At 33.9% G+C, this 12,446-nt stretch overlaps 1 protein-coding gene across 3 annotated transcripts in view; it reads left to right on the top strand.

Moving 5' to 3' along the window:
• LRP1B (LDL receptor related protein 1B) overlaps positions 1-12,446 on the top strand; it is a 1,862,224-nt gene that overhangs the window by 1,186,352 nt on the left and 663,426 nt on the right. For all 3 annotated transcript variants that reach the window (XM_053214983.1, XM_053214982.1, XM_053214984.1), the window contains exons 19-20: positions 1,053-1,133; positions 2,256-2,423. In XM_053214983.1, the coding sequence (XP_053070958.1) occupies positions 1,053-1,133; positions 2,256-2,423 (249 nt within the window). The remainder of the gene's footprint in view (positions 1-1,052; positions 1,134-2,255; positions 2,424-12,446) is intronic.

The following is a 12,446-nucleotide window of genomic DNA, read 5'->3' as shown; positions in this document are numbered from 1 at the left end:
TGGGGCACAGATCCACCTCCATGTGTCAATTTCTTTGTATCAGTGAACTGATGGAGGTTTTTTTGTTCTTCTTTTTCTATTTTTTGATGTCTGTTAAATGAGCTCTTGTGGGTGATGGTTTTATAAATCCATGAATATTGTGCTGAGAGCTAAAATACCTGGTATTAAGCACATTATGTAAACTATGTGAATTGCTTTCACCATAAATGAAAGTCTTTTTCCTGGCAATTGTATTCTTTGATTACTACTACCTTTTGCCTTTTCTTTTCTTTTTCCAATCAGTCTAGATTATTTTCTTTTCTTTTTCCAATCAGTCTAGATTATCTGATCATTTTATGACACTGCTGAATTGACTACTCCTTTGAATTAGCAAGTTACCTCTTTTTAGAATCTTTTTCTATGCTAATTCTATGTTTGTCTATGTTTAAATTTTTTGTTGTTATAGATATTTAGGGGTTAGGAAAGGAGGTCTTTGGATTTAATAGAGTAAAATTTCATTTTGAATTCTAATTCTTTACTGTTGTCGATTTTCAGAGAATTCTTGTGTTTTGTGTTTTGGGTTTTGTTTTTTTGTTTTTTGTTTTTTTTTTACCTTAGAATTCACTCCTCGAAACATTTATAACTGTATGATATCCATGAACTGATTTTATTGAGATGTTTTGTTTGTTTGTTTTTACTTTCACTTTTTGATGTTGACATCTCTAAAAGGCAAACTTAGATCTTACTTTCCTACTTGGTTCTCTGTATTCAGAAAAGGCCTTTCTGTTTAAAGTATACACGCATTACTTTGCGTATAATGAATACACACGGTCTTTCACCAAATGATTCTCCTTGCCTTTCAGTCCCTGTACAGTATTCATTTAAAAAATATTAAAAGTTTGGGTGTCCTATGTCCTCAAGAAGTTTATGTCACTATATTTGTATACTGCTTCCTCTGTGCCTTTTGTCGAAGACAGGGGTGGAGTTCTGGTCCCATTAGCAAATGAGATACAATTTCAGCCAAGCATAGTCAGTAACATCTTACCTATTGAATGTTTTTATACCTTTCCTAGAATTTCCAACTTGTGAGCCACTAACTCAATTTATATGCAAAAGTGGAAGATGCATTAGCAGCAAATGGCACTGCGACTCTGGCAAGTACTACTGTTCACTGTATTGCACTGATTTAATTGGGGGCCTGACTGTTGGTGAGACATAGTTCATAAGAGAAGCTTGCAGAGCCAACAAAATGCCTAAGACAAGTGGTAAGAGGGCACCTGGCACTTCAGCGGGGATTAGCATTAAGAGTAATGGAGGTCAACATCTGTCCCATGGGGCAATGAAGAGATTTGTGTTCAGACATTATGCTGGACATCGTCTAATTCGACAGATGTGAAGTAAAGGGGATAATTGAGGAAATGACCTGGACAATTTGAGTTCCCCAAAGCATTTATGTAAAGTGCTCTGTACTCTCAGGACAGAGGAGTTTATAAATTATTATGGAATTATCCAAATGGCCTCATTTCTGCCACCTTGCTATTTATGTACAAATGATGTTTTTTTTTTTCTTATACTCAATTGTATCCCTATGCTGAATTATACCAAACACAGGTAAATGAATTATGTATAAATCATACATTCTCAGCCACTGATTTCAATTTAATCTATTTCCACTTCACATTTCTCTCACCTCCCTCCTGCAATGGTTGTTAATAAAGAATATAAATCATTGCTAATGATAGTGACAATTTCCCAGTATAAATACACACTTATCAGTTAGTAGGGGAAGGGGAGTACGTAGTCACTCTTCATGTTGGAGAATGGAGAAGAAAGGTCTGAATTAAAGATACGGTTATACACTGTGGGGTGTAGAGAGATTGTGGGTCTGAACAGTTTTCCACAATAATTATATCACCAGCTGTATCATTTCATGAAATTCCTGCACTCATCCTTGTCCTCTCATTTTATAATTATTTCATGTCTCATAGATTTGTTCTCAATGGTTAGTCATTTCTGAGTGAAATGGAAATTAAATTTTAAAATCCAAGTCAAGGATTTCTTTTTTCCTCTTTGGTTAGTAGTTGATGTGAAAGCACAAGGGAAGCAATGTCAAAATGAAAATAGTTCCCCCACTGTCCATGGGAAAGTTGATCATTGATTCCTTTATCAAAAACAAAAGAATGCTCTATATACAAAAAGAAACATTAGAGATTTTGGAAGAAAAATTTTCTTCCTGGGTCAGTTTTCACTCCCTTGATGTTGGTGCTTCTTTCCAGATGATGACTGTGGGGACGGCAGTGATGAAGTTGGCTGTGTTCACTCTTGCCTTGATAATCAGTTCAGGTGTTCCAATGGCAGATGTATCCCAGGCCACTGGGCCTGTGATGGTGACAATGACTGTGGAGACTTCAGTGATGAAGCCCAAACCAATTGTACCAGAGAAGGTCAGTAATTTTGTGACTCTATGAACTATCATTTTAAATTGATAAATATATATATATATCCAAATATATATATATATATATATATATATATATATATATATTTGAATATTTCACAATGGATATTATATTTTACTCAGCAGTTAAAAACATATATATTTGGAGCAGTGTAAAATAATTTACAGATCACTTTCACTCTTTTATTTCTCTGGTTTCTCATTTTAATACCTCCTTATACTCCGATACCTTCTGTGGTTTTCCTTCCTACTTTCATTAGATGCTTTAGTTACTACGACTTTAATCCTCTCCAACTTCTAAATTGCCAAAACCCAAACCCATCCCCAAGGAAAACAAACAAGCAAACTAAACAAAGAAACAAGAAAGGCATAATTTTTATTTTATTTGAACAGCAAATTTGTTTCCTTAAGGCTTGAAATAACCTCCTATTGATTGTTGATTCATTCCAACTGAATAACTCCTAGAATGCAAGCTGCAAGAAGGAAACTGTGACAACGGGTCGCAGCATATCCATGGGCAGCTATACCCTGTCATTTGCATGCGTTAGTTTGCAAAATTTGATCATCCATAGGGCATGTTAACAAATTAGAAATCATGTTGGAAATATCATAGGAAAAAATCATTAGGCTGCCAAACATTCATACAATCAGTAACATTTTTTTTTAAGTATAAGTTTTCTTTCTGCTTAAGAATTTGGAAGAATTTGTCATTCACTCATTCATTTATTCTACTGATATTTATTGAAGACTTTCTATGTTCCAGTCACTGTGCTTGTAGAAAAAGATGGATAAAAGGATAAAGAAATGTGGTCCCCAGTCAGCATTTAAAATCTAGCAGGCAAACAGAGAATAAAGTGATCTATTTAATGAGTTGGGTATTGGAGTGGGAGGCATATATTGAATGATAATAAGAAAGGAATCATTTTCAAAGTGTTTTCAAGGGCATATATTTGTCTTCTGCAACATTTAATAACTTAGAAAATTTCTATAGTTTTTTTCCTCTGATGTGATTCCTTTTGTCTTTTTTGTTTATTTCCTGTCTGTGTCCCTCCCTCCCTCTCCTCTTTCCCTTTTGCTTTCTCATTCCCTTTCTCATTCTCTCTCTCCCCCACCCCTTTCTTTATCTATATCTCATTCTTTTGTCAGTTTCTCTCTTATTTCAGTTGGTCCACTAATACATATGAACTAGAGCTTTTTTTCATCAACAACCTTGCATGGAAACAAATGCTGTAAAAAAATACTTTTTTTCCCTTTTTTCTTTCTATATTGGAAGCATTCATCTGGGGTGTGGTTGGTATGTCATTACTAAGTTACACTATGAATATAAACTGCATTTCCCCCCACCTCACAGATGTCTTTATAGGCTCCTCATGAGGTGTACATCTGTGGCCTGCTGGCACTGCCCCCAATATGCTGTGAAAGATAAATTTCCCCAAAGTTAATTAACTTTCATCTCAGAAGTGAGATCCTATCCCTCTTTTCTATGTTTATTTGTCCCTAAATTAAAATAATTATTGCACATTAAGAAGTTTTTGAGAGATTGCTTTAGCTTCATGAGTATCCAGAGTAAGTGATACACAACCCTTTGTAGCCTCACTAGGTAGTTTCTCAGGTTTGGAGTATAATAGAATCGGTGACTATTGAATGTTAATGACCTTCACTTCTAGAGCACCTCACTTTCACTTATATGTTACTCTAAAGAATATACTGTCAATGTGAACATCATGCATTTCTTATATGATTATGGTAATACACTAAGGAAATGATCCAGAGAATCTACATGATTCTTGGACATGTTTCAAACACAGAATGAGAAGAACATCCTGAACTAATTTATATTTATCAGATTATAAATTCCCTAATCAAATATTCCACTTGGTGAATACAAGTTGCAGGAACTGAAGGAAGGGAACAGTCTAGGATGACTTTGCTATAAGACAGAGTATTTCAGAGGACATTTACATATTTTTATCCATCATTATTTTATATATTCTGATACAGAAGTTGTAAAATAATCATGGCACATAGAATTGTTAAAGCTGATCAGGAAAGTCATTTTGCACATGCAGGTTTTGTGAGACCATTGCCAAGGTAAAGTAGAAATTTGATGCAATTAGTCATATAATTTAGTCTCAAAACCTGCTGTGGAAGAAAGAGCAGGGGATTCTGGCTTGAGTTTCAAGACTGGCTGTCAAAACTGATCAAATCCACCGTATAATTGCTCAGCACTTTGCTGTACATTGCCTGGGTTAAAAGAGCATATGGTGTAGTTTCTCTCAACTTAAATGGATTTCAAAAGGGCAAAAACACTCTTGAATTCACTTTTAATTGTAAAGAAGCAGAAGAAACCAGGAAATGGAACATTCCATATATAACCCCCATATTTAGAAAATTTCTGCATTTATGTTCAATGCATATTCTCTCTGAGGAATTTCTATAGTGATGATCATTTTTTTCATCATTAGTATGATTAATATATGGGGAAAGTATTAATTGCTAATCCCTTTCTAGATTATACTTCTCTCCTTCCCCCTCATGTTGTGATGGTCTTTCCTCTCACTTCCAAGCTCACATACTAGGCACACAATGTGCAATATCTTTGAAAAGCACTGTACACACACACACACACACACACACACACACACACACACACACACACAGGGTCTACGAGCAAGAGTGGAATAGAAAGACAATCCATAGCAGACTGATTTCCTTCCTTTGTCTCATTGCCTGTTTATCATTAATTTAGCTCTGATTTGTTTTTGGTTGTGACAGCTTTGGTTGGTACATATTTCTATAGTGAACCATTAGTGAAGCTACTGGGTGTATAGTTTTTTTTCCAAGTGGAGGAATAGTTTGTTTTTCAAGTGGAAGAATTTGGTAGAAGGGAACACCCTCTAGAGCCTTAGGTCTGGCCATTTAATAAGTATCAAAAGGTTTTGTAAAGAAATGTTTTTACCTGTAAAAACATCAAGAATAAAGTTAAAATGAGACTTTGGTCTTTTCTTACAAGTGTTTAGCTCTCTGGATATAATGTAAAAAAAAAACAGAGGAAGAGAGAGAGACAGACAGATTCTGGACAAATGCATCTATAAAATACCAAATGTATACAATTAATCTTATCTCATTGTTGACAGTTTAATTCATTTGAATCATGTATGCTTTCATTCTTCTACTCTTAAGGGGAATAGTCACAACCATATTTCCCCCAAGGAATAAAGCATTTCTAAAGTAAACATATGCATTTTTTGGGGGGTATCTTTAGACAGCTATTCATCAGGTCAATTTCCATTCATAAATTGTTGTAAAAATTTATACCGAATAATTTCAGCATGGATTTGATGGATAATGGAATAGGTTTCTCTAGAATTGATTTTGTCTCAATTTTGCAAAGTAAAGAAATCATTTGACCCTAATTTATGGTGATTGTCCTTTAACTTTCTGTGTGGCTGTCTAAAAAAGGGAGCATTTACAGCCAGCTGTACTAAGTGAATAGGCTGGGTGACTATAGAACATATGTGATCTCTTATTTACATCACAAATACAAATGAAATGCAAATTTAAAATTAAGCATGCATTGACCTTCAGTTTTGATTTATTATGAATAATCTTTAACAAGTTCTCAAATCCATTACGGAATTAAATGCATGACGTTATTAATATTATTTCTACAAATGGTCATATTCTTCTGTTTTAACTGTTTAACTTTCCTTCTTCTTTGGGAACTTTCACATTTCTTTTGGGATTTGTATTCATTTATTCATTCATTCATTCATTCATTCATTCATTCATTCATTTTACCTACTACTTCCCTGTTCACAGATATAAGAAGGAAGCTAGGAAAATTTCATTTTATCTTTGTAATTACATAGTCAAGTACAGTATTTGATACACAATGAATGCTAAATAAATTATTATTGAGTGAAAGAGTTTATTTCTTCACTACAAAATTTGATTATACTCTCAGAATCCAACCCTTATTTGTTTTATATTATATATCTAATAACTTTTTCTGTTCCTTTGACTTACTCCCAGATCCTGGAGTTTATGTTTACAATGATGCACAAGATAGACTAGCTGTGCTGATCTATTCATGTACATCTCCTTAATAAAGTCATTTTCATTTATCAAAAAAATACTGGCATTTTCAACCCATGACTTAATAAAATAGGACATCTCCCTTATCTTTTATTATAGTTTATTTATTTTTATTTTCTGTCCAAAACAGAGTAAATTCCAGAAAGATAGGAAGAGTTAGTCTGTTTGTTTGTTTGTTTGTGGTATCTATTATTTGATAGTAAATGCCAGTGAAGAGATTCCATTAGTAATAATTTAGTAGGGGCAGGGGGAGGAGTTAGTATATATTAACACTATATATATATAGTGTATATATATAGTATATTTAGTGTATATATATATATATATATATATTAGTATATATATTAGTATATATTAACACTAATTGCCAGGCACTTTACATTTGTTATTCCATTTAATCCTCACAATAAAGATTACTCGATAGGTTAAGATGTTTGCCTAGGATTACACAGCTGGAGTTTCAAATAAAGATTTCTGTTTTCTGTTCTTCCATCCAGCTCCCTGCTTCTGCAGGTGTGCAGTATAACCTACCCCTGCCCTTTTTTCTAACTCTTAATGCATTAACATTTATATGATCTCCCAATAATTACAATATTTTTCTCAAGTGCATTCTCATTTTTTAACTTTAAGGGAAAAGAAAGAACTTTCTACTTGTTACAGGTCATTATAATGAAATATTCCAAAGGACACTAGAAGGAACGTGGACCATTATATTAAATAAGCTCAGTAAATCTGCCTCTTTTGTTTGTTTGCTTCTGTTCTCCTTTCACTTCCACAATTCATCTTGATAAACTGGATTCTAAAGCTTTGTCATTAGAATAGCTGTGGACTTTCCCACAAAGGCAATGTCTTCAGTTGCCCAAAGAATATGTTAGTCTGCCATAAAAATTTTACCTCATAGATTTAAAAAAATATTTTAAACTGAAAGAAAATGAAAAGATCATTTAGCTCAGTTATTTTATAGTGCAGATGAGGAAAAGGGCTCATCTCCATAAAATTATTCTTCTGTGTATGTAACAGTAACAAAAACATGCTGCTTCCTGGAAGGAGCTGATAATGTTCTGTGTTAGAGATTTGAGACTGAGAACTTTGTTCCATAAAGACATTTCTAGAAGAGGTTTTGGATTCAAGTGATTATGCTGAATTCTTTGTGGAAAATTCAGAAAGGTCAGACGGTACAGCCAACCAAAAAGGGATAGCATCCTCCCTAGGGACATTGAATACACTCCAATCAGTGCCGGTATGAAAACTTGACTTGTGACTGAAGATTTGGGTTACATATTTAAGCATTGAGAGAATGGAAATTAAAACCAATATTTCCTGAATTCCAGTCCATGTATTATCCATATCAGCTGAACCCATCATCATGTTTTTAGCAGCACAGTTTCCTAACCACATAGAAAACAAGGTACCAGGATGCCTCAGTTTGTTAAACAACCAACCCGTGATTTTGGCTCAAGTCATGATTTCACAGTTTGTGAGATCTAGCCCTGTGTCAGGCTCTGTGCCAATAGTGTGGAGACTGCTTGGGCTTCTCTCTCTCCCTCTCTTCCCCTTCCTCGCTTGTGCTAGCTTGCTCGCTCTCTCCCTCTCTCAAAGTAAATAAATAAACATTAAAAAAAAAAGATAATAATAAATACTATACACAATCAGACTCAATCATCTGTTTTTCTCTTATAAAGATATTCTGAAGATATTTTCAATTAATTTTTACTGAAGCAATAAAAATGCTATTATTTCTCAATCACTGAATTTTCTTGACAATCAAATATTGTCTTTGAATTTGAGGAAATTAGCAAATTGTGTACTCAGAAAAATCATATAATCCTTTCTTCTAATGGTTTTTAATTATTCTTCTTTAATGAAAATACAGATGGTTTTCTGAAAAATACAATTAAATGCAGATTTGAAGTTTATCTACTTTTAGAGAGGTATAATATCTACTTGCAATGAGATACAAATTGGATAATTTTATTCACTCACAGATTTATTTATTTTCCTTGGGAAATGTTAATACTGAGATATCAAACTAATGTTAATTATTAATGGATTTTATCCATAGGAAACTCTTTTTGTTTTCTGGGACAAAATAGCTCTTTAAAGGTCAATGTAACCTCAATACTATAAACAACTTTTACATCAATAGCAAAGAAGACCCAAGGTTTTTGAATCAACTAATAACAAGGCCTGTTTTGAGGATGCGTAATGTTTCTGGCAATGTGATTATCAGGACAATTAAAAAGAATTAGATAAATATAATTTTAAAAATAAAATATTTAAAAAATGGTTCATAAAGTAGGAAGAAAGAAGTCAATTATCTTTATTTAACTATACAGAAATTAATAATAGATCCACACTTCTTCTTAGATAAATTTAGCTCTTGTATTAAGATAGTAATTATGTATTTTGACACCAAATACAGTAATATCTCTTGTTTTTTAAAAGATACAATTAATAACAAAAGTCAATATATAATGAAAAGACTTAATTTTAATGAAGAACCTCAGCTTGTTTCTTCCTCCTTTAATAGAGCCAAAAAATAAGGGCAAAAGTGAATTAATTTCCATAGTCTAAATTCTGCTCCCTTATTCTTGGGTTGTGGTTAATGATCAGTGAAATGGTAGGACTTCAGGCATTCAGCAGAAAATAGAAAAAAGAAAACAGAAAAGAAACAAAGGACATGGATAATATACAATGTAATTAATTCACCTCTCAGTAATTGAGTGTTGCCATTCTTTTGTGAAAGTAAAGAAATAAGCAATAGGATAGAACTTGTTTTTTTTTTTTTTTTCCTGTAGAAATAGTTGTTAGTTAGCTTCTTTCAGAACCTATTTAAACTGTCAGCCTTTATTCCTTTATTTAAGGGAACTATCAATTGAATTTGCACTTAGATATTATATTCCTGCAATGTGATGAGTAGATTTATTCACTTTTTGTTGGAGAATTTGTTTTTTTTTTTTTTTCAACGTTTATTTAATTTTGGGACAGAGAGAGACAGAGCATGAACAGGGGAGGGGCAGAGAGAGAGGGAGACACAGAATCGGAAACAGGCTCCAGGCTCTGAGCCATCAGCCCAGAGCCTGACGCGGGGATCGAACTCACGGACCGCGAGATCGTGACCTGGCTGAAGTCGGACGCTTAACCGACTGCGCCACCCAGGCGCCCCGAGAATTTGTTTTTGAGTTGGTATTCATGTACATCTTGATTTCCCAAAGAAAATTAATTGGCATTATTTGAATCTAAAACCTTTCCACAAATAATTTTGGTGCATAAGAGCATCCATTTAAACTACCATGACCTTCCCAGTTAGAATAGGCTATTCCTGGCACAGAGTAGTCACCGGTTTCATAATCTTCCAACACAGCATTTTGTTATTGTCGATATGTATGCACTTAAATGAGATGTTCTGTGAATCATAACCATAATTTATAGCACTTTACAATAGGAGTTGGAAAATATTTTCTGTAAAACGTCAGATAGTAAATATTTTAGATTTTTCCCATTACAACTACCCAGCTCCATTGTTTAGGCACAAAAGAAGCCATAAGAGTATATGTCTACAAATGATTCTGTCTGTGTTCCAATAAAACTTTATTTACAAAAACCAGTAGTGGACTAGAATTGGTCTGCAGGTCATAGCTTGCTGACCCCTCATTTAAAAAATATACAGTAAAGGAGCTACAATCTCAATCCTTTATGTGCATGTTTCATAGAATCAATCTTAGACAAAGGCAAAAGATAATGGGGAGGAAAAAAGGCGAAAGAAAGAAAAGCCATTAAAAATTTCTAAGTAATATTCTCAGGCTCTTCCTCAAACATACACCTTATATGTGTATGTTCATACACATACTTTCTTATCAGAGTGTTCTGCATTATTTTAAAATATCAAATCAAATAATGTAATCTTTTTATATTTGTGCCCAGTAAATATTTGACACCTGTTGTGAACTAAGCTTATTGCTAAGCTAAGAAGTAAATTCCAAATGTAAAATATCTATATTGCAACCTGTTTTAGTTAATAGTATCTAACATATCTATTAAGGTGATTGGCTAATTTGAACAGTATGTGGAAAAACAGACTTCTCAATTAGATAGCCAATTCAACAGATTGATACATTGTGTACAGTAATATTTAGATGCTGTAGACATGTATAATTCTCATAATATATTAAATTCTAAATAGAATGCTCATGGTGGAGTTTCAAATATCAAAACTTAATTTTAATGAACTAAAAACAAGGTTTTACTTGTTTTACATAGATTTAACTTCTGTACTTTAACTTACTGGGGGATATTTAGTATAACTGCATTGCAATTTTGCTTCAACATTTGTTTTGTGTCTATATATCTATGTATTTTTAACACCAAAATCATTTTAATATTACATAATTGAATTTGTGCTTAGGTGTCCACACATTCTCTTCCATTTCCTTTTCTTCAGCTTTTCTCACTGACCCAAAGAGTAAACATTAAAGATTTGGAATATGGTCTCTTCTTTATTATTAAAATTTCCATTAAATCCCAGGTACCAATAAATGGTTTTCATAGTCCCATCCAACTTCTTATCAGGACAGTCTCCAGTGGAAGCCACATACAGGGGTAGAAACAGTTTGTTAGGATTGAAAGTAAAACACAAAAACCATGCCCTGGAAGTGTGCTGAGGTGGGAGGAAGAGAGGGGTGGTCAGATTAATAACCAAATGATATAGCATCTGTAATCTAGATAACATGGAGGCCATCATCAAGGTCCAATAGGATGAGGACAAATTGAAGAAGGAAGCCCTGGGCTTGACTTCATTATTTGTTCACAGCAGAAATTACAGTGCTATCTGGCAGGCAGTAGCCCCTAGGGAATCCATCTCACATAACATGGAGAAGATCAGAACAGTGTATCCCACCAACCCCAACACAGGTTCCAGATAGGCTAGAAGGTAGGTTTTAATAAGCAACCCTCCCCTAAGGGTCTATAGAAACCAAGGACATCCTAACCTACTAATGGGATGTTAAGGGTCTCCTGAGGCAGAAGTGGGCCAAGGTTAGGTCCACACCCTGTTGGAAAGTGAAATGAAACTGTTGGCATGCTGCCAAACCAATTCTCAGTAGTTTCAGGGCAAGTGAAGACTATCTAGGAACCTTCAGCAAACAGCTGCCTTAGGTAAAGGAATTATTAATACACAGTTATTCAAGCTAGGAACTGAGCAGGGACTGACACATGGTGATTGTAGGTAATACAGGAAGCTATGTGCACATGCAACACATAGTGCTTTTTACTTTTCAAAGCGTTTTACAATGAATGACAAGTTAATGTATAAACTCCATTAAAACAATAAAAAGTTTTTTTTTTCCTCCCTAGATTGGTCTCACAATTTAAATAATTCATTATATTTGCAACACCATTATTAGCTATTTTCTCAGGGGGCTTTAACATTTCTTTAAAAAAAACAGTATATTTTTTCAGCCCTGTTTTTCATGTCTTTTTAACTTTAGGATGAAAAAAATTCCTTTCTGTCTCTCTACAGTTGCTAGTCTTCTAACTCCAAGTATTTAGTCACAGTGAATTCATTTAAATATCGGGATAAATTCCACTGTCAGTTGCCACATTTCCTTCAGGGCTCTGCATTTATTTATTTATTAGATTCCCCAAATTGTATGCTTGGTTTAAATAGCTTCGGGGCAAAAATACAATAAAATTGCATTAGTTAAAAATATAACCAGCATCAGCAACATGAAAACATAACAGTAAAACAGCATGAGCATATACATACAAACATAGTCATCATTTTAACACTCCACTGGGACAAGCCATATTACAAAGATAGATTGTGTGCCAAGCCCTGAAGCTTAAGCAGCTAGGGCTCTGGGGAACCACACAGGCCTGGAACTCAGGTTGGAATGGCTATCACAGGCTCCTC

Source organism: Acinonyx jubatus, chromosome C1, assembly GCF_027475565.1.
Source record: "Acinonyx jubatus isolate Ajub_Pintada_27869175 chromosome C1, VMU_Ajub_asm_v1.0, whole genome shotgun sequence".
NCBI classification, from domain to species: Eukaryota; Metazoa; Chordata; class Mammalia; order Carnivora; family Felidae; genus Acinonyx; species Acinonyx jubatus.
This window is presented reverse-complemented; position numbering and strand designations above follow the sequence as displayed.